We start from the raw sequence: 23,836 nt of genomic DNA, 5'->3' as shown, positions 1-23,836 counted from the left end.
ATAACACAAACCATATGAATAGCTATTCTGTTGCTGTTGCTGAAAGCTATAAACATGTGGATACAATATTGCCCACAGTCTGCATAAATATCTAATATTTCAATGGAGTTTAAACCATAATGAGGTTGTTCAACAGTCAAGAATGCTCTCAGCAAAAGAGTGACAATTATTACCAGGAACTAAGGATTTTTATGCCAATACACCTCTTATTTCTCAGTGAGTGAAGGACAATTTATAGATCTTTAATTGTCTGTGTTTTGGGGGAAGGGGGTGGAAGTGGCAGTTGTGGGTAGTAATAAACTATGAGTAAAAAAACTATTAGTAGTAAGTACTGTATTATGTTTCATGAGAAGGATTCTTATAATTGTAGTGTGACAATCACACAAATATTATAAATTGATTCCTCTTAACTATCTCTTTAAATTCTGCTGATCTAGATGCAATACATTATTAATATTAAAATGCCTACCTTTAGTTGAAATAAACAATTACAGGGCTATAGTTGAATTTGTCCCATAGTGATATAACAGAAAGGTATTATATATCAAATAGGTCTGGGAAGGAACAAAATTCATAGATTCACCCACCTCAGCTGGGATCCCCAATCATTCCATGGTACAAAGAATTAAGAGTGAAGGGAGAAATGAGGTAAATAAGACAAGCTGTATGCATTCCATTATGATGTTCAATTTTCTCTCATTAGGAAGGAAAGTTTTATGTGTAAAAATGAGTTACAGTGATGGTTATGCAAAAAGGGTCTGATTTACTTAAGCTTAGAACATCTGAAACTCCTTTTGACTGTAGCTGTGGATACTCACATAGATCCCAACTGCATTGAAGAGATTTTTCACTCTATCATTACATTATATATTACACACACATATATATGTATATATTGGGAGAGAGCGAGATCTCTATCTATCCATCTATCTATCTGTCTGTCTGTCTGTCTGTCTGTTTGTCTGTCTATCTATTTATCTAGGAAGAACCTCATTAATTCAAAACTCAGGACACCAAAAAATAGCAACTGCCAAATAAGCAGATTTAAAGTAACAGTACTTAAAGTAATTTGCATATATGCAAATTGGTGTAGTATGTACAGACTCAGTTGTGCAGGAAATCATGGAGGCATTAAATAGAACTTTAACATAAAATCTCTATTGCACAATCACTGTTTTAGTCTTAGTATTGAGCCGCACAAAATAAACACTCTCTCAAAAAATACTTCTATGCATATTTATACAAAGTATTGGCTATATAAGATGTTAATAGATGTTAGTTCAAAGCCAAAAGGTTTGTGATTTATAACATGGTGCATGGGGCTGGGCCCCTGGAAGAATTAACAGTGTTTCAAGCCATGGTTACCCCACAGCCTAGAACTGGTCAGCATATGTGTGTACTCCAGATACCCTTCCTCAAAGGATTCACTTTCTAACAAGCCCCTCACTTATTACTGGAATAGGGTGTTCTCGTCATAAGTTCTGGGACACTCCAAATCTTTTTATACAGGTGAGGCATGGGGTCCTCTGGTTTGGCTCCACCTCATGGAGGGTAGGGCCACACTAATCATATCTTGCAGGCTGAGAGAGGGGAGTGACAGAGCCTCTCATCTCCATAGATTTTAGTGAAGTTTGTTGGACATTCAAGGCTACTAAAGAAATAGGAATAACTGGAACTGAGAAAAAAGGCACTCAGCATGGGAGTAAAGAGGAATTTGAAAATTAGTTGATGAAGTAGTTGACTATTCTTTGAAAAAGGGTCAGTGCTGAGGGGAACAGTAAGTACTATGTCTTATTCAGATTAGCTGCACTTAGTTACCTTTATGGTAGGTTTCAAATGACAATAAATGTAAACCTTGGCTTTGTGCTGGGTGTTCTATGGCCATGCTCAGTATGGGCTGTATTCAACCAAGTAGGTAGTTGGTTCTCTTAAGTGATCCCATGCTGTTTCTGACAACAGTTTAATGATAGATGACATAGCTAGCGATCTTGTATCAAGGCACTATAAAAGGACTTCAGATTTCAAAGTAAGGAGGTTTTCTTGATCCAGTTTCTAAGTTTGCGTGCTAAAACTAAAAAATAAATAAAAATAAAAAATCCTAAAGCATACAAAAGCCTATCTGTTGGGTGCTGGAATGACAATAGCTTCAGTGTATCTGATACTTTGAACTACTCAATATCAAACTAACAAGGTTTTACTGTATATGTATATATCATCACATATTGTGGGAAAATTCCCTAGGTTCATAAATCTGTAAACATATATATATATATATTTTAATTCCACATATTTTCTCCTTCGTTATTAGTACCGTTATATGTACTAGTTGGGAGACAGAAACACTTTTCATTCAAGATTTGACAATGCTTCATTGTGTTTTGCAGTTTTGTGCAATAGGGATGCAAATATCCAAGTCATTCTATAAATCCTGCTCAAAGCAGTCTCATTTCCTCAGAGGAAAACCTTCTTATTTTATAGGCAGGTCTCTTTCCTGTACTACACATATTATGCAATTAGGGGCCATAAAAATGCTTTTCTGAAATGAGAGGCATATATCATTACTTTTTTGCCACTAGGTTCTTTAGCATACCTGGAGAGTAGCTTTAACAGACAAGTAGTAACAATCTATCCTCTTTTCATTATTATCATTATTTAAAATAGATTTTACTTTGGAATCTTCTATCAGATTAAATTCTCCTAAAGATTTAAGGCCCCATTCAAAGCCTAGAGAAATCAAGAAAAAACTCCTATTGTTCAAGTAGTTTGCATATGACACTATACATAGGGAATTACCTGTGCAAAGAATCAACCATCCTCTTTGAAGGCAGCCTCCATAATATCCGGGGCCAGGGGTCCCCAGAAGCACTGCAGTCGAGTCGTAGGGTGCTACCGTATGTTATATCTGTTCTCTGGGGAGAACTCCCAGTGATCTTGGCGTTAGATGACTGCTTCTTTATATGGAGTTGTACTACTCTCCTGGCTGCACCCACCATGTTTGCTGCAATGCATTCATAGTTCCCACTGTCCTTCGGGGAGACATTGCGTATGTAAAGGGTTCCATTGGGGAAAACAAAGAAATTCCCGTTAACAAACTGAGATGGTCGGATCTGCGTGCCATCAAGGAGCACCCAGCGAATGCTGGGTAGGGGTGCTGCTTTGGCACTGCAGTGAATGTTAATGCTGTGTCCCAGAGGCAAAGAAAAGTTTTCTTGTTTTTCCTGATGGATTATGGGAGGTAAGGCTGCAATGTGAAGCCTCACTACTACACTGTCAGCTCCTGCCACATTGCTAGCTATGCACTTGTACACTCCTCGGTCTGTAAAGGTAGCTTCCTTGATGGTCATAGTTCGATTTTCATGCAGCATTATCCTGCTTTCAGTAGTAGTCACTGTCTGTAATATCCTTCTATCAGGAAAAATCCATGAAATATGTGGGCTTGGGATCCCATTGGCCTGGCATTCCATGACCACTGTCTCTCCAAAATAAACTGTGATATCTCGGTAGCGCGAAACTAGTATTTTGGGCTGCTGGGCAATTACTGTCAACAAGACAATCATTTTATCGACACCATGCAGGTTCTGGGCAGTGCACAAATACTGTCCACGGTCCTGAAGCTGAACATTTCGGATAATAAATGTGCCATTTTTCAAGACTTCAAACCGTTGTATCCTTGTGTTGGCTGTCATCAGAGCTCCTGGAAAGAGGTGAAAAAAAGCTGAAGGGCTTGTTTTTAAGTCATATGTAATTACAGATAAAGGCACTTATGGATCTTTAAAACTTTGTGTTTATTCAACACCAAATACTTATAAACCAAGCAGAATTTAAAAGTGGATATGGACAGAGAGAACAGACCCTCAGTTAGGAATGATCCATTTGAGCCAAATAATGCCTTTGACTGTAGTCCAGGGGTGGGCAATTATTTGAGCTGGAGGGCCACTTAACAAGTTTTGTTGATCTGTTGAGGTCTTCACGCATGCAAACACATGCATTCACACACGCACAAACAGACACACACAAACACACACTAGCTTCTTGCAGCTCTCCCTGCATCCCTCTCCTGCCCCAAGTTCCCTAGCATGCAGACAGGTCAGGCAGGAGCCACACCAGCTGCTCCACTGCACCTATGTGGCCTGAAGTGGCACACAGGAACACAGTGCAGCACTAGCTCAGCCACATACTGGGGACTCAGGGCAAGGGAGGGGGTGCAGGGAGAAGGGGGGTGGGATCTGTGGGTTATCCAGGCCCAGCTGAGTCAGTTCCCCACTTCTCCCTGTACCCTTTTCCCTGCCCTGTATCCCCGGCATGCAGCCAGGCCAGGCTCGTGTTCTGCTGTGTTCCTATGCACTGATTCAGGTCACAGGGGCACAACTGAAGTGTCTGGCTCCTGCCTGAACTCAGGGTCAGGCAGAAGCCATGCCATGGTCAGAAAGGAGCCACACCATCCACTCCAGCTGCACCCATATGGCATGGCCCAAAATCATGTGTAGGAACAGTGCAGCACCATGTTAGTGGCACCCACGCCCCTACCAGGCCTTGGACCAGTCCAGCTGAGCCTGCATAACTCATGGTTCCTGGCCCTCTTTGCCCTGCACCTCCTCCTCTGCCAGTAGGGAGAACCAGACCTGAGCTTTGACTCTCTCCAGAGGTTGGGCTGTCTGGTCTGCAAATGGCCACAGGGTCAGAGCCGTACACAGATAGCCTCTCAGGGAAGAAGCATGGCCAGGAGCTCAGCACCCCCTGCCTTGGAGCATACACTGGGTGCTGGGGGTGGGGGAGGTGGGCAGGGAGGGGAGTAGCTGCCTGACCACTCGAGCTGCTTCCGCTGTAGCAGCCAGCTATGGCGCAGGTAAGGAAAAAGGGCGGAAGGCACTGAAAACCAGGATAGGCATGGGCCAGATACAATTCTTCTTCAGAGGACCAACTTCAAGGCAGATAGAATCATTTGGTGGGCCAGATCAAGCCTTCAGGCCATATTTTGCCAACCCCTGCTCTAATTGAAAAATTTGGCCTTTATATCTCCATTGTTAATACTTAAAAAATAGAGAGAAAACTTTTTCAGAATGTAATGCTGTCTTTATACTTGAACTCTTCAACTGCATGATTTTCAGGAACTGATATATTTGGACATACAATGTAAAGAACTCTAGAGCACAATCCTGAGCATAGGGCACATCACCATAAATTTTTATGCAGGCAAGAGCTCACTCTTGGAGGCTTTGCAGGATAGAGGAATAAAAGCGTATTTCTGCTACCAAAATACTGCAATTCACAATTTTCCCTGGAGATGACTTTTAATATTAACAATAAGTTACACTTTGGCTTGACCTAAAATGTAGTGAAAACTATGAAGTCTCTCCATTTATTTCAATGAGCTTTGGATCAGACCCTCAGAATACACATTTGCAAAAGACTGAAAAAATATTTTCTCTCTCAGTAAAACACTGGAGGTTTTTCTCTAATCCATTGGCAGTCTTTATAAAGCCTTATAAAGCCTAGTGATCCCATAACTAAGTGGGACAAAGGTGTAATTTGGTGTTTTGGATATTTGTTGTACAATACAAATTATTCTACTGTATTCTTATATGGAAATAATTGCATAGAGTAAAATAAATGTCTGAATAACTCACCTGTGGAGATTTTTGTCCAAGTCACTAAAGGTTTTGGTTCTCCCACTGCTTCACATGGAATAATAGCATCTGTTTCAGCAAGGATAGATAAGCTGTGAGAACCTTTTGTGGTGATTTTAGGTCTTTCTCCAAGTCCTCGGAAATTGGTTGAAACCTGAATTACACTGGAATTGTGTGTCAGAATTCCTCCCAGTTTCGGCACAAGTGGAACTTTTTTATTATTATAATGGATGCTTCTGAAGGACTGAATGGTAGAAGTTATTTGAGGTGTGTTGCTCTGAGAGATAAGTGCTGGAGAGGTGATCTTCAAAGTAGTTGTGGCAGGTAGTGTGGTGCTTGAGATGTGGAATTGTGGAGGTACTGGAAACACTGGGGACTCTGAGGCAGTATTTTTTACTGTACTCTTGGTAGGTGAAAGCTGGACAATTTTCTTCTCATTTGTATTTTCTGGAGCAAATGGACTAGGCACCACCGCTTTAGGATTAATTCCTATATGTGGGAATATCCTGGTTCTATTAAAGATGAATGGAATTCTAAGACTAGGATAATATGGAATTCCTTGACTTGGAAGTCTCCCAGATGTGCCTCTGTTATCAGGAATATAGTTATTGCCAAAAATTCTGGAGTGGATATTGTATCTGTTTTGACTTTGATTGCTAAACCTGCTTGGAGTGAGGGAATTAGTTCTGTGCAATGGAGTGGCTACTGTTGTGGTGGTTGGTTCTGCAAGAGGGGCATTTTTATCCTGTGTTGTGTGTGCTGCATAAGCTGTTATCTCTGGTTTGTTAGTATAGTGGAGGGGCTGGTGAGTTACAAAATGCTGAAATGAGCCCTGTGTGATTAGATACGGGGACCTCACTGTGCCCCTTGATGGAATATGCTTTGGAGGCACAATAACTGGTCGCTGGTTTAAGACTGGTATCTTCCCTGCTGGCTGATGGGGAAAGTTTGAATTCAGCAGGAAACTATTGTTTGATTTGCTAATATAGGTCCTTTTAAATTGTTCTTCCTTGGGTTGTGCATTAATTCTGTTTTGGTTTGAATATGGAGTAGAAAAAACATTTTGCCTTGAGCTAAGTGTAATTCTTACACTGTCGGCTTCAGTTCTCTTGGTCTCTGGCAATCTTATTTGCTTAAATATGTTATTTTCTTTTGTAGGAGAATGAACAGACACATGTAAGTTGCTTGAAATAGATGAAGGAGGAGTGGTAGGTTTTGTAAATGAGAAAGGGGTAACAGATGTAGCTGGAGAGCCAGGACTTGTATGTACAGGAATAGGTTCATTATCAAATGCATGTAATGTGTCTTCTTTCCTGCTCCACAGAAAAGATTTTATCTCAGTTTGTACTGGTATAGTAATAGATTTCTTTGTTTCTGTAGAAGTAGGAGATTGAGATTCTGTTGTGCTGTAGGAAGAGGATAAGGTTGTTGCTTCACTTTGATGCAGTGGTGCAGTAACTATTGTTGTCTTTAAAGGTTTTAAAGACTCCTGCAGTTCATCTGAAGTTGACAGATCTTTACAATCTTCCACGAAGTCACCAGGAGTACTTGAGTGCAGCACAGTGGCAGGTGTGGACTGGAATACGCTAGGACTGATTGCATTCTCTTCATTTTTTGAGCCAACGGGAAGAGATTCTTCTTGAAATTCTGGAATGGCTGAGTATCTGGGCCTGGCCGATGATACCAAACTATAGATATGCTCAGAGGATACCGCAGTGCTTGTCTCCTGTGCTTTACCATCTGTAACTTCATAACCTGCTTCAGATACAATACCTAAGGCATGGTATGTTGATGTCTCCTGGTCTGCTTCAGGGGACACATTTAACATTGTAACAGAAGCTCTGTTAAGTCCATCATATTTTGATGTATTTGTGATAGCAGTCACAGGAACTACCAAGGTTTCAGAAGTAGTAGAAAGTGTCACATTTGTGGTTTCAAGTTGAGAAGAAGTAGGCCAATGTAAAGAGGCTAAATCTGTAGTCGATTTCTCTAAAACATTTGCGTCTGTAACTAAAGAAGTAATCATCTCTAACTGCTTATCTTTCTCAATTTGTTTCTTAGCCTTATTTTTCTGATCCTCCCCTATCAGAGTTCCAGGTGTACTTCTAATAATATATTCTGGTTTAGGGGTTTTTTGAACAATGGGTATTCTCTCTGTGGTAAATGCAGCAGAAGGAATAGGCTTTGGTCTTTGTCGAAATCTGTTGAGTCTTAATCTTCTCCTCCCATAAGGTCTTTTTCTGGGATGCTGGGTAACCAATGAGTTAGAGGAAGTAGTTTTTCTATATGGAGTTGTCACCATTGCCATAGTGGTCAGCTTGCCAAATGAAGCAGCAGTTATACTCAGCTCTGTTTTTCTAAGAGGAGTGATAGTACTTGCCAATGTAGATGCAGGGTATAGGTTTGAAACAGGCACATTTTTATGTGCATCTCCCTTGAAACTCTCCTGGCTGCTACTAGACATTCTTATGTGAGTCTCTATGTCCTTGCTAATCTGTGGCTCTTCACCGGTTTTGCCATTACCTACTGTGAAAACTTGATCATTTCTGCTTAACTCAACATCTGCAATTTTAGTCTGACCTGTTGGTACCCCTGTATGCTGATGCTTTATGAAACTGCTGTCTCCAGTGCCAAAACCTTTAAATGGAGTAGCGGATGAATAAATGGTAGGAGTGGGTACTAAGTCTATGTAGCTGATTTCATTCTTCTGAGAATGTACAGAGTCAGCATGCACATGGTTCACTTCAGTGCTGTGTGAAGTTGTCTCCACACTGGTAAGGAAATCTACAGGTTGGGATGCAGTAGGGAGAGCAGCATCCTCTGGTAGCTCTGCAGAAGCAGATGTTTCCTCTGCTGAATAGGGAGGTGTTGCCTCTGTATTTTCTGCTATGAACAAATTACTTTGAGTATGGGGCATGCTAGTTATCATTTTTTTATTAAGAAACTCTTTTGTGTAAGTACTCATGCTTGTTTTGGATGTCAGAAAATAATCCCTTTTTTGACTACCATGCTGCTGATCTTGTGTTATTAAGGTTGAAGAGGCTGGAGAAACATATGTCACCCACGCAAAAGGGTTTTCTACAGTGTATATACTTGTAGGTGATTGAAAATGCTTGTATTCTGTCTCTGTGCTCATTAATGTGGGTTGACCTGAAGGTCTGTGATCTTGGTTATAATCCTGTCCTATAACAGTGGAGGCAATCGTGACTGAGGGCAGCTCATTCTCACCCACGTGGGATGCCTCTGCTGAAGACTCTTCTACATCAGTTTCTGTCTCCAATGCTGGTTTCAGGGGTGGAGTGGCCACTGGAGAAGGAGCTGTTGTGGCTTTCTGCATAACTAAGGGCAATGCAGTTGTTAAAGAAAGGGTGGGTGCTACTGTTGTTTTAGGCAGATTTCTTCCACGAACCTTTGCCAAAATGTCAGCCCAGTGCTGTGGATTGATCTGTTTGTTTGCCATATTAATTCTCCTTCGAGATTCAAATACTCTACGGCCTTCTGCCACATTGCTTTCTCGGGTTCTATCTGCAGCTTTCCAGAATTTCATTTTTTTCCTGCCTTTTTTACCTTTTTTAATTTGAGCCTCAGGTACCAGGTCATTCTTTTGTTTAACTGATACTTCCTGGTCTTTCAGGTGGTTCTTTTTGCGTGGGGGCTCATTGGTCTCTTCTGTACCTGACCCTCCCTCATCTTCTGTTATACCCCCTCTTCTCTTGGTGGAGCTTTTTGAAATTGGACGCTTCCTCAGTTTTACCCTTTTAAAGGATCTGTCAGATACCATCTTACTTATTGTAACCCTAACAGCAAACTGATCTGATCCCCACTGATTGACTGCCACACACCTATAATAGCCACTGTCACTGGTATGGCTCTTTGGAATGAACAACGTGCCATTGTCTAACATGTATCCTTTTGATGAGTTTGATAAATGATTAAGCACGTGGCCATTTGGAAGGATCCAGCTCAGCTCTGCATCTGGTACAGCAACTGCTCTGCAAGGCACAACTATTGGCTCTCTAACATTTTTTTCAACCCTCATGACATCAGAGTCAGCTGGTTGAATCACTGGGGGTTGCACTAAAACTCGATAGGCCATTCGGTCTACTTCATCTCGCACCTGAGCAACACAGTGGTACAATCCAGAATCAACATAGTCCACTCTTTTGATTATTAACTGGCCACTGCTGAGGATGGAAAACCTGCTTTCTTTCTCATTAAAAGGAGCTTTCAGTTTTTTCCCATCTGGAAACACCCACTGAATGGAGGGACTCTCTGATGCTTTCACATTGCAGCTCAGCTGACAGTCTGAGCCTTCAATCACACTCTGGGCTGTCCTTATGTTCTGACTTTGCTCTATCATTACCCAACTGCTTCTCTGAGGTTTTGTGTCTTTGGTCTGAATGGCCTGGAAAAAGTGAGTAAAAAAAGACAGCACTACTTTTTTCCCTGTGCTTTGGCGCCTGTTTAATTGGATGTTTATCAGAGGTTGCATCACCCAAGCAGGTTCAGCAAGTATTTGAGCTTTGACACCTGTGTAATAAAAGGCATCATAATCTGAGCCTTGCCTGTATCGATAGCTTATTTTAGGCTCTTTGCTAAGCATGATTTCCCTTTCTAATTTAACAGGCACCTCACTGTAATAAGCTATAAGCTTCCAAAGTTTTTCATAGTTTTCTCGGTTCATTGTGCATTCAAAATCCAGTGAAATTGTAGCATTAATTTCAATTTCCTGAGGAGAAATTTGGTTCCACTGAATTTTGGTAGAGTCTGTTGGTTTCTTGATTTCACAGTTCAGGTTCACTATGTTTCCATGCTCGTCAGTCATATTCAGAGTAATGTTCCATGTGGATGACTGAAAGTCCTCCATAGGAAACTCATAACTATCATCATCTTCCTCCTCATCAACGCTGCTGTTCTGTTTCAGTGAGGACTGTATAATGGGTTTCCTACATGATATATCCTTTAAATTTTGAATATCTTGTTTCTCCAGGTGTTTGGGACTGGAGCACTTGGAGCAGAGCTGTCCTCCTTCATAGGCTTTATCCTTTTTGCACTTTAAGACACCTAGAGACACAAAAAGCATACATTCTAGGAAGCTGTACAAAATTATGGCACAGAAGTCTGACACTATCCAGACATCTTAATAAATGCTTTAGCAACACACATAAGTCACATTTTCAGAAGTGACTTATGAGCTTCTTTTTCCATTCCAGATCTCCAGCTGAGGCAGGTGCTGAGCAGCAGCAGCTACCACTGACTTCAATAGGAGGTTTCAATGCTCAACTCTTCTGAAAATCAGACTCACCATTTCACAGGCTGGACCTCAAGAAGTATAGGTATGGAAGGCCACTTTTTAAACCATCACCTGTATTGTCCAGGCCATTTTATTCAAACGTATCACTGCTTTACCCATAAAATGAATAGAAACATACAGGGAAACAGACCCTTATTTATGATGCACAAATACGTTCCTATTTGCTTGAAGAGTTACCTTTTAGTTTGCAAAATAAAGTATGTGCAAAAATGATGAAGCAATATAGACTTCAGTGTTTGAAAAGGTACATTTCTATCACTGTGGCATTAAAAGAGTAAGTATTAGATCTTTTCAACATTTTTCTGATGCCATTTTTCCATCAGCAAACATATTTTCATCAAAACTAAAATGTCATAAAATCATGACTATTGGAAGGGACTCAAAGGGTCAATTTGTCCAGACCCCTTAACTCAAAGGCTTGAGTTTCATTGGCTAGGAATCAGACTCAGATCAACTGCTTAGAAGATAGCTATGCCCACCACTGTCACTAACACATCCTAAAAATGAAACTTCCCATAACTAACCAACTAGACTATGTGGGAGGCCTTGAAGCATAAGTAATTTTTACAATCAGTGGAAACAGTTGATGGTTTCACTAAAGATAGGACTTGAATTAATGATTGTTGGCTCCAAATACCTGTGCTTTATCCATTAGACTATTGGGATAAAACTCATAAGAGAAAGCATTGATTTTAATGTCATTTTTATACTGATTAAATTGAAACAAAACACCATCATAATATAAAAAGTCTACTTTGCCATTTTCAAAACAAAGCATTTTGGTTGTTTCATTTGAAACACTTTCCCTTTATACTTTGTATTAAAATTTTATTATATAATATAAAATAATCAAAATTAAGTATTTCCATTTTACCAAAATATTTGTTGTTAAAATTTCATTTATAATTAAAATATTACTTGTTAGTTTGACACCCCCTCTTCCCTGTAGGGATTTTTGTCTTAATTGAGATTTGGAATATTTAATTAAATGAATTAATCAAATTCTAGATAGTCAAAGTATGATGTTTTAAAGTAAAATGAAATATTATCAGCCTCAGGGCTTATTCAACAGAGAACTGTCTCCCAGAGAGAAATAGTCTTGACTAATCATTGTTAAAAACACTACTTATGATCATACCCTATCATGTACAGAGCTTCTAATAAAATGGGTGAAGGAATCCTATAAAAATAACTGAACATAAAGATCATTTCATCATTTGAACTTTGCAAGGTTATCTTCATTGCTATTTCTGAACGTAACTGAGGGTATGTGCACACATTATTCTCAGATAAACCTAGTTAAGGTTAGGTTGAATTAAGTGCTGAACTGTACAGATATTCAGGAAGTTTAAACCAGGCAATAAAAGGCTGACCCAGTCTAAATTAGTTCAACTGAGGTGGTACGCTACATAGATCAGGCTAACCTGTGCCCAATCTAACTAAGATTACATATACATATTCAGAGCACGAGCCCAGGGCTGGGAAAGCCCAGATGCTCACCCTAGCCCTTGGCCTACACATTTCTCCACCCCCACCCCCCACTCCTTATGCTATTTTTAGCCCTACCAAACACACTCATAGTCCTACTACTCCTCCCGCACAGACCCCCCCCATGGTCCGCCAAAACCCCCACAGACTCATCAAAACCTCCCATGGACCTGCCAGCCCCCCTCTTAAACTTGTCCTCCCCTCTCCCACCTAGAATGATTGAGAGCGTGTTCCTGCCATAGCTACTGGCACCAGCAAATGTGTGTATAAGCACGACCAGATCTATGATCACATGGCTTTAAGTAAGTTGTGCCACTGTAGATTGGGTCCTGCAAATGTGTGTGTGTGCTCTAAACATCCTGACTTAGAAGATATTGATCTTCATAGATTAACTGTGGCAAACCATAATCACATATGTTCCTTCCCAATTGTTGCAACTTTCCAGATGTATCTCCTAGTCCTAACCCCCTCTTCCCTTTTTTCCCCTTCTCTGTTCTAGAGTTGAATGTATTGCTTCCAGTTCTCCAAATGTCTTCCTAGAAACAGCTTTTAATTCTCTGGGGGCACATCTACATGAGATACTACAAGTGCAGTAGACTTATTCTACCACATGTCAGTATGGCAGGAAAAAACCATGCTAATGTGCTAATGCGCAGTAGAATTATTTTATTGTGCAGTACCATCACCTAAAGGGTGTGTGCCGTTGCTACTGTTCAGTAGTGCTGGTAATAACAGGTACTAACTAAATGCACAGTAACCACTGCATATTAATGCACATGTAGACATGCCCTAGGTAACTTTCATTTGAATTTATAACAAAAAAGCCAGTATTTTGGCTCTTGCACCATGGATATATTTTATGACTCCACCAACCTTTTTCATTTCTATTTTTTATTGCATTTTTAATGTAAAGGATTCATGATTCACCCTGTGATAGGATACTGAATTTAGCTAAAGATTCATAATTGCTTCTTGATTAAATTCCTGGTTATAATTTAATTAAGATGCTTGTTTTTAGTATAGTGAAAAAAACACAACGGCTCTTAGGAAAGTTACAAGATATAAGCAGTACAGCCCAGAGGATACTGAAGGGTTTCATATGGACAGCAGAGGCATGGCAAATTAATAAGACTTTGCCATAGTCTTGAGCATAATAAATCACTCTTTTTTTCCTTACCTCCTGACATTTCATTCCAGTCAAGAAACCATTTCAAGTTGCAGTCACAGGACCAGGGATTTCCATGAAGATAAAGATTTTCCAGGAGTGGCATTCTCTGAAACATCCTTTCAGGCAGTGTCCTAATGGCATTTTCAGACAGGTAGAGGTGTCTTATTGTTGACAGTTTGAAATAATCAAAAACGATAAATGTTGAAAATGTGTTGGGATGCAGCTGCTGAATTAAGTTTCCTTCTAAATGGAGCAATCTCAGGGAAGTTAATCCATTAAAAGCATATGGGTGAATGAATTCAATTCTGTTATGGTCCATGTGCAATCTCATTAGGCTTGAAAGTCCTTGAAGTGTTTGGCCTGTAATGACTTTCAGTTTATTGTAACTAATCTTGAAAACCTAAAAAGACCAAGAAAGAAATAACTTATTATTCATAACAGGGAAACAGAGCAGAAAGATTTTTTTTAAATGGTCATTAATAAAAATTATCATGACATTACATTAGTATGGTTCAAAATCTTTTAATATATTTAAGAGTATAAGGGTCATCCCACTGGACAATAAAAAAAATCCTACTTGTTTTTTCCAGTGAATAACTTGCAATTTATAATATTTAGAAATACCTGAGCATTACCTGTAGAGACACAAGATCTTTTAAAGCCCCATTGGGTATATTTTGGATGTCATTTCCATGAATCATGAGCAATTCCAGTTTTGTAAGCCCTGCAAATGAGTTTTCAGATATAGATTGTATGCTGTTAAACCTGGAAAACATGATAACATTTGGTTATATTTCTTTCATGACAGACTGTTATGAAAAGCTAAATATAAATTAATAAAATCTACATTTTAAAGAAACTGCAGATGAATCCTAATATGTATAGCTGAAGGACCAAAACTCACTATACATTTTTACAAGGCAAGTGTACTTAGCCCATATTTACATTAATGTTATTTTACCTTGATTTATGATAGTTTGGCCATAATTTAAAAGTAGACGCAATAAATGAGAATTTAAATTTTAAGAGCTGTTGGTTAGTATACTTTTCCATAAAGCTAACTTTTGTGGGAATGGTACAAGGAATGGCATGAAGCCAGTCTATGATGGCATGGAGACTGGCAAACTAGAGGATGAATAGTGTTGCCAGCAAAGCCACTAACAATAAATGAATAAAGTTTTGTGGAGAAAACTTTAAAAACAAACATTTGCCAAGCAATGCTTGATTCAGAAAACCACATATTAGCTGAAATGCTTCTCTTATTCTCATGATGTGAAATTGGGCATTGAATGAATGACATAAAATGTAGGGAATGACTTTCAGTTATAAAAATTGAGTCTAGAAACTTATTTTGAGACATAAAGGACAGAAAGGCTATTTGCTATTTCTACTTTCTGGATTGGCATGTCAAGAGCCATCTGTGAACATAGAAGCCTTAAGTTTGGATGCCCAATTTTGTATTTGGACACCCAGTACATAGGCACAAAGGCCAAGTGTACATGCTGATCTGGCCTCTAACAGCTGTGAATTACATTTAAAATATTTTTCAGGGTGAGTTTTAAACTATCAGTAGAGAATCAAAGACCACTGAGTCTGGAAGGGGTCTGAGAGGCAATCTAACCCATATTCTTGCCCCATGCACGAAGAAGATGAATTTGGATTTTACAGTATATGGTGTTCTTGATGGGTTTGGAGCTTACAAAAGATTTCTGGTTGCTGTTCTTGTTTCTTAATGCCATTTTAATCCTATCATAGAGCCATCTGGGCTGAAGGAACATCCATAAATTATCTCTTTTTAGACCCTCTGTTTCATTATTTCAGAATCATTTTCATTAAGAAAACAGCCTACTCGATATAATTCCATTGCTTTTTTGTGCCTATTATGAAAAAATTCTAGTATGTATTTCTAGTCTGAAAACAAATGTGACAGCAAAGAAACACAAGTTGTATAGCCTACAAAAACATCTTTTATGCCAATGGAAAAAAAAAAACTTTAAAGCAAAGTAGGGGGAGCAGTGTAATGCCTACATTATTAAATAAGGAATTTTTATGAGAAAAAAATATCTCTCAGGGTGCATCTACATGTCGACCTATGGCAGCATAGCAATGCGCTACATTGCCGTACGATACACTACAGTGACATAGTGATCATGTGGGTCTACATGATTAGCAGCGGAACTGCCGTAGCGGCACGCTTCCCCAGTATAGTGCACCGCTACAGTAACTTAGAGGTGAAATCTAACCATACATGGCACACATGGTGCAGTATGGGCAGTTACTGTGCCATGCTTTACTACTTCCAAAAGGAAAAACAGAAGCACGGTGCATAGCAACACTGCTGTATGGCAACATGTAGACACACCCTTAGGGTAGTATGTTCAAAAACAGCAACATGATTTAGGGGTCTACATCCTGTTTTCAAAAGTACCTTATGTCTATAATTTCAGAGGTAGTTAAGCAGGTAGGTACTTTTCTAGGATTTTCAACGAAAGCACTTTTATTGCCTCACTTCTATTGAATTCTATATCAAAATTGAAGATACAATCTAAAGGTCTAAGAATTTTTTTTAAATGGGTCTTATATTCTATAAGTCATGTTGCAACCTCTGGAAATGCTCTCTCTGATTTATAGGACCAAATCATACAGCATGACAGCACAAGTTTTACTCATAAAAAATGGCTGCCTAAATAGAAATGATATAAAAGGAACACATATTTTGTAGACATGAAAGAGGACTGCTTATATAAAAATATTTTTACATTAAAGTCCCTTTTACATAAACATTTATTTTTATTTTATGTTTATTTTGTGCCTATTTCTTCTACATGCACAATTCAATCATGTAATGGGTGCATTGTCTGCAAATTCAAATTATGTGCCAACTATTGAGCTTTAAACACAGTGTTTCCTGGCAGTAGTTTTTAATAGAAAATGCCTCTAAAATGAGGGCATTGCTAAAATATAATTATTACTTAATATTTTTCAAACAGGGCATCTGCATCACAGTTAACAAAATGACATGTTCCATGTTCCAAATAATTTAACATCTAAATTTCACAGAGAAATATTGGGCATGTCTACATGTGCACTTTAAAATAGGCAATAGCCTATTTTACTGCTTATTAAAACATCACATAAAAAGTGTTTAATTACACTAATGTACAGTAGTGGGCAACTGCGCATTAAGCATCATTTAAAAACTATGGACATTTGTTACTACATATAAGGCAGTATAATGCAGATTTCTTTAGTACCTCATATTGGAGGTACTAAATTTAATGTGCATTAGAAAAAGTGCCTTAATGCACATGTAGATGTGACTATGGAGAAGTAAAGGGAAGGGTGTGGGTGAGAAATGAAAAGACTGAGAGAAGGGGAGTACATATCCCATGTGTTCCTTGAAAGATCAGGCAATTGCAATTGAGAATAAGATAGGTCAACAGAGAGGTAATGGCACAGCTGTGGAAAGGTAATGGAAAGAACGTTTCAGAAAGGCTTTGAAAAAAAGGGTACATGGAAATTAATGTCATTCTGTCTGTAAACAAAAAAGGGAGAAAGCCTGAGTGAGAAAAGGGGACAAAGGAGTATCAAAACAAGAGTTAGCCATTGATCAGGGTGAGGGGTACATTGAGACATAGTGACTAGGCTGCATCAGAGTCATGTAGTACCTAATCAGTGGATGTGTACTTGTGCACACTTACTGTGCAGTAACCAAAATTATTGCGCAGAACAGGCATATGTCTACATGTACATGCCTGTACTGCAGAGTAAATATGGTGACTTACACTGACTTGAGCATAAATTTGATACCTGCATCATGCAGGTATCAAATTTACACCCAATCAGTTACTGTGGAGTAATGCATGTGTAGTTGCCTTACTGTGCAGTAACACCATGTGCATGGACTGCTTAGAAGTAAAAATAGCACCAAGTCAATCCACACACAGTGTTAATGCATTGTAAAGCGTGCATGTATACATGCCAGCCTATTCCTGCTTACTGCACAGTAACTTATTGCATGGTAAATATAAGACAGTGTAAATGCACGTGTAAACACACCTTTGAAGATTAACTTGATTAAGAGATGTATATGCACCAGGAGGATGAAAGCAAGAGGTGGCTATGTGGTCAGAGAAGTGGAAAAACATTCAGTGATCTCATGGATGGAACTACTGAAATTCTACCAAAAATGTCTTGGATTTATTGGTAGCCTAGTAACTTGCCATAACTAACACTGAGAACCCCTGAAGAGAATTGCTTAATGTCTGCATGGAAAGAGTAATTTTATGTGAGACATCCATTTTCCTAAGTAGCCGGTGTCAGACATAAAGAACACAGCAAGAATATGTCTTAATATTTTTTCATTTATGCTTGCAATCTGTCCCGGCTATAAAGAAAAAAGAAAAGAGAAAGATAAAGGATAAATGATTAAAATGGATTAACACCCCCACCCCAAACAAAATTTAAAAAGTACAGACAAATGGAGAGAATAGCAGAATTAAACCTAGCCACAAGTGGAGAAGGGTACAAAGCGTAAGGCAGGGCATACACATTTTAAATGTACACACAACTGTTATTTGGGTGGTTAAATCAAGGAATACTGTAAATGGGTGGTAAATTACAGTTGGCTGATCTTTTTGTCATAAATGAATACCTGGCATCCTATGGAAAGAAAAGCAAGCTAAACCAAAATTTTATATTCTATTTGGAGAGAGATGGATATGCAAGTTAGAAATAAAGTAGTGGGCTTTTGTACTATTTTACACCATTGTAATCCCCGTGAAATGAAGTTACAGTAGCATAAAACTAATACAAAAATGACACATCAAGGTCAGACAGCCTGATGTGGAACAGCTTAACTCCTTCATTTAGTTAATCTAGATTCACAACTAGTTCATATTACTACAGCAATATAAACAGTAAGACTCTGCTGATGAATATAGCTCATTAAATCATCTTAGACAGACGTGTAAAAAAGAGGCACTTAATTCTGTTTGTAGGCATTAATTTAGCTATTCAAACGTTTACATTCTTTTAGTTTAACTTGAGTTGGCAGTTTAAAAACAAGCCTGATTCTCTAGTGCTCTTTTACGACTTTGGTATCACAAAACAGCCATTACCCTGAGTTAATCTCCAGAAGGAATCTTTCTGTGTATTGGAATCCTCTGGGGTAGTAGTTATTATAATTACTTTTTCTGAAAGGGTAGGTTATATATACACGCGCACACACACACGCACACACACACACACACACACATATATGCATATATAGATATATATAGATATAGATGGTTAATAATGAATAAAGATCATTTTATAATCTAAAAGAAATCCACCAACAAGGATAAGAAGACCAAAGGAAGATGCTGATTTGCATATTTTTATATGTTTACATCCTAAGGCCAGTTAAGTCACAATAGTTTTGCCATTGACTTAAATCAGGCTAGATGTCATTTGTATATGTCTCAAAACAGCAGGATGGAAATGGGACATGAGTCATGTGCATAAGTATTTAACGCCTTCTTTGAAGAGACTCTAGAGGATGAAAAATTAGGCTAATTAAGCAACGCAAAAGAGGGGCAAATACATTTGCAGTGGCAACTTTAGTTTTGAATTTTCCCCTAATTTTGAGTTCTTGACTATTCAACATCAATGTTCTTTTAATACTGTTTTTATTTTTATACAATTTTTTTCAGCTAGGATAGTGACTCCTATTCATATTCAATACCTTTTATTTTCAGTCAAAGATGTAGGGCCAGTTAGAAAAATGCAAACATCTCAAGATAGAGTTTGGTCTCTATTCATTGCATCTTGCTTAGCAATAACTTTGAGACAACAGACTCAAATGACTCCTGATGTATCTTATCTGTTAGATTTATCATTTCATTCATATGTATTGGTGCATACAATTTTATTTTCTAAATGTGGACTGTTATAACATGATGCTGATAGCAAATGATCAGAAATACCCCAGACAAGAATTTGGAACTCTGAACTAGCCTGGCTAATTATAGTACTTATATATATATCACTCCATAGTTTCATTGCTTTCAAATGAGACCCAATGAAGGCTCAAAATCTACAAATGCTTTTTAGTTACTTCATACTATAGTATGATGCAGTATAGAAATGTTCCCTTTTTAAAAAGGTGTATTATTTGTTATACAGGATTAGTCTAAAAGATGTAGAATTTTTTTAACTTCAGTTGAACAAATATATCAATAACCTGAGTCATCCTTCACAAGTCAGAGAATGTTTTCCAGTTTCTAACTTATTTTGCAAACATATTGGCTACCATCACAGTTACCAGTTTCTCAATGGGTACAGCATTTTTTAAAATATGTCTTATTTATTCCAGATGTGGTACCAAATATTCTTTTACTATATTAATGGATATCTCTCAACCATATGTAATATAAATTATTCTATTCATTTGTATTGACCGTAAGGTAAAGATTCGCACTTACCCTCTTTATAAAATACTATGAAAAGACTTAAAAATAACTCCTATGATAAAAAATGCCCATTTATGTTTGACAATTAAAGTTGGACAGAACATTTTTTTTACCATTGACTGAGACATTAGTTTTAACTCCACAACTAATCGACCATCATTCACAATACAAAGCTATCTAAGGAGGACACACATCTCTCACCATGTAGCATATGTACAGATCTATATGGGATTATATACAAAGAATGTAAAACCATTCAGTAAAATTGCAATACTAACCCAAAATTGATTCTTTCCACATGTTTAGAAAGTCTTCCTGGAACAGCTGCTAATGACCGAAATGTGCAGTGAACCTCAGTGGGAACATAACAGGCACATGAGTGTGGACACGGAAATGCAATTTGTGGAAGCCCCAGAGACAGAATCAGCACCACGGAGAGTGCCACAAAATTTGCCCTCTTTTGCATCTTGTCAGCTTTCTTCTTTGTTTTACCTGCTTTATTCATAAAAGAAAAATGTTGTCAAAACACAGTTATTTACCACGATCACTTAAATTACATAAAAGACTTCCTGGCTGCTCTAGTTAATACAGAGGGGGTAAAAAAATGAAGAAGAGGCTTTTTACAAATTTATACATTCTGGAAGGAAAATTTTAAAAACCTGGTAGAACACAGTATTTTCCTTTCAGGTTATTTCCTATTTCAGAGTAATTTGTTTTTCTTATTCCCTTCAGTAACTATTTTTCCAGTATTATACCAATTTTATATTATCTATGGTGAAGCATTTTCTACTTTGGATTTGTATGTGGATAATATGTACAGGATATGGCATTCTCTGGCAGTTTATCTCAGAGAACTAGAAATCTGTGTAAGTGGTTGTTGGCATACCACAAACTTTCAACTTGATACTAGATAGTATTGTACAACGTCATTTGAGACAAAATTACCAATGGGAGCTATAGAAAATGAGGAATTCTAAAATCTAGACCATTATTTTGAAACCTAAATATGGATTTAGGAGGAAACAAGCCCCAAAATGTGAAAATTTGGCTTTAACTTATGTAACCAAAAATAATATTTAAACCAATAGTTTCAAAATTATATTTTAAACATCTAAATTCATATTTAAGCATACAAATAAATATCCTCATTGTACAAAATCTATCGAGAATGTCACTGGATTTAAGTACCAAGCATTTGCGAAAGTAAATTCAGTGGCTAAGTGTATCAGTTAAATGGCCTAGTTTCTGAGAAAAAAGTTACAAAAAATTTGGACCTAAATTTTAAAACCTTATGAAGAGCTTTGAGGCCTTCTGATGAAAGGTATAACAAAAAGTATATAATTATTACTCCTACTGTTATTATACAGTATAGCATAACAATGAGGGCAATGTTTGCAGTTCTGTTGTGACATGTTTATGACTACATTAAAATCTAATGTTTAATATTTTATTTTTTTATTTTAGTATAAAAGTCAAATTTCTTAAATGTAACTTTCTTAAATCTGGAAGCAATAAGACTCGGGATTTTTTCCACCAACTTCATATGCAAACCATTAAAACTCAAAGAAAGGATTAACCAAGATGGAGTATTTTCTCAAATGCCTGTGGTTAAGTTTAAAAGATTATATAAAGACAAACAAACAAACAAAAAACTATTTTTGTGGGTAAAAACTATATACTTATTTAGGTGTTGTTCTCTTTAATGAAAATTACCAACCTGAAATATCAAATACTAACACTATTTTTCCTTTTTCATGATTCTTGCAGAAGTGACATCATCAGAACTTGCTCTATGATGCCAAAACAAACTTGGACAAATATTTTACCCATGTAGGGAAAAAGGGAAGGTAATATGAAATGTTTGAAGCATCCAAAGTTTCCTCAGTCCTATGGAAAGCTGAAAAATTCCAAATTCATACCTAATATTTATTAACTCTGGTTTATGCAATGTACTTAAACTCCCTAAATGATGTTTAAATCAGTAACTCACATGTATGCTTTTTATGAGAAGTGAAATAATCAAAAGATTTCCATGATTCAATCTACAATTGAAAATGGAACATTTGGTTTTGGAAATTGATACTTAAGTTTAGGAAACTGAAAGAAAAGTCTTGAAAGAGGCACCACTCCTTTTGCATGACCTGAAAGAGGATTTGACATGCCTTCCAAGAATCAAATGTTAGGCAAAGCAAATGAGCAAGCAGAGGAAGCACCTTCCTAAGTAAACCTACACTTAGATATATCTATCTATATATATCTTTCTATAGATATATATATACATAGATATACATGCACACACATATATCTATCTATCTATAGATATAGATGTAGATACAAACACACAAACACACACACATATATAGTATAGGTTTCTTAATCGTTGAAGAAGTTATTGAACAAAACTGGCCTCAGGACTGACCCCTGGCATCTACTATATATATATAGTAGGTCAGTTCTGGGGCTGGTTTTGTTCAAAAACTTCAGGAACAACCTGGAAGATGGCATAGAGTGCATCCTCAGCAAGTCTGCAGATGACACCAAGCTGGGTAGAGTAGTAGATGCACTGGAGAGTAGTGCTAAGGTTCAGAGAGACCTCAACACATTGGAAGACTGGACAAATTGGTTAGATACTAGGAAGAACTTTCTCACTAGGAGGGTAGTAAAGCATTAAAAAAAGTCTACCCAGAGAGGTTGTGGAATTTCCATCCATAGAGGTTTTTAAGATCCGGCTAGACAAAGCCTTGGCTGGCATGACATTATTGGGAACAGTCCTGCTTTGAGCAGGGGGTTGGACTAGGTGAGCTCCTTAGGTTCTTTTCAACCCTAATTTTCTATGATTCTAGGATTTTATTATTCTAATAGTACACAGAAGTAGGCATTGGAAATACCAATGAGTGTGGAGTTGCCTTTTACCAGCAGGAGTCAATAATGGGATTATAGTGTTCAGAGGAACAGAGAGAATAAAACCAAGCAGCTAAACAGCATGCCAAGGGGAGCAGGCATATGAGCAGCATGTGCAGGAGAGTTGGGTAGAAGGGGATAGGTTAGTACACAGAAGGTGAGAGGAGAACCAGTAGGCAACAAAGAATGTTCCTAGGAGCAAGAGAAGAAGCAAAACCCATGCATAGGAGCTGTCATGATTCCCCTGCTTTGGCAGGATGTTAAATCAATGTTGCCAGGGGCTACGCCTATATGAGACACTGACTGTACAGTAGTTCAGTAGCTACTGTGTAGTAAGTAGTGTTGCATGGCATGAAGCATGATGCGATGCTACTGTGGAGTAGTAACAAGCTACTGTACAGTCAGTATCACCTAAAAGCCATTCAGCGACGCTACTATGCAATAACTCCAGTTACTGCACAGTCATTTAGTACTTGTGTATGCATTTAGTACGTGGGTCATCCGTATCAAAACATGCCATACAACCATCATCTCAACTCTACATAAAAGTACCCTCAACTCTGGCCACATCTACACGTGGACTATCAGCATTTCTCAACCTGTGGGTCATGACCCACAAGTGGATCACCAGAATATATGAAAGGTTCATGATCATACTTTAAAAATGATCAACCAACTTTAAAAACTGATTCTCCTTTAAAGGAGAAAAATGTTGGAAATGGTGGCTTTTCCCCTGTAGGTTGGCAGAGTTCCAGCCTGCAAGAGGCTGCTTGGGCCCCACCATACCCTACATATACCCACCCCGTGCCCCACACACTGGAGGGCTGGGGCCTGAGGGAGTGCAGCAGGTCGGGAGTATGTGGCACCAGCAAGGCCAAGGGGC

The 23,836-nt window shown here is 38.1% G+C and overlaps 1 protein-coding gene across 2 annotated transcripts in view; it reads right to left on the bottom strand.

The window, feature by feature from the left end:
* MXRA5 (matrix remodeling associated 5) overlaps positions 1-23,836 on the bottom strand; it is a 30,222-nt gene that overhangs the window by 3,474 nt on the left and 2,912 nt on the right. For both annotated transcript variants that reach the window (XM_019529368.1, XM_019529369.1), the window contains exons 2-6: positions 20,331-20,547; positions 14,233-14,362; positions 13,607-13,997; positions 5,628-10,691; positions 2,794-3,694 (exon numbers count right to left, since the gene is read on the bottom strand). In XM_019529368.1, the coding sequence (XP_019384913.1) occupies positions 2,794-3,694; positions 5,628-10,691; positions 13,607-13,997; positions 14,233-14,362; positions 20,331-20,518 (6,674 nt within the window). In that variant the 5' untranslated portion in view covers positions 20,519-20,547. The remainder of the gene's footprint in view (positions 1-2,793; positions 3,695-5,627; positions 10,692-13,606; positions 13,998-14,232; positions 14,363-20,330; positions 20,548-23,836) is intronic.

Source organism: Crocodylus porosus, unplaced genomic scaffold (genome assembly GCF_001723895.1).
Source record: "Crocodylus porosus isolate Cpor-Errol unplaced genomic scaffold, CroPor_comp1, whole genome shotgun sequence".
Classification (NCBI taxonomy): Eukaryota; Metazoa; Chordata; order Crocodylia; family Crocodylidae; genus Crocodylus; species Crocodylus porosus.
Note: the sequence above shows the minus strand (reverse complement) of the source record. Positions and strands in the feature narration are given on the sequence as shown.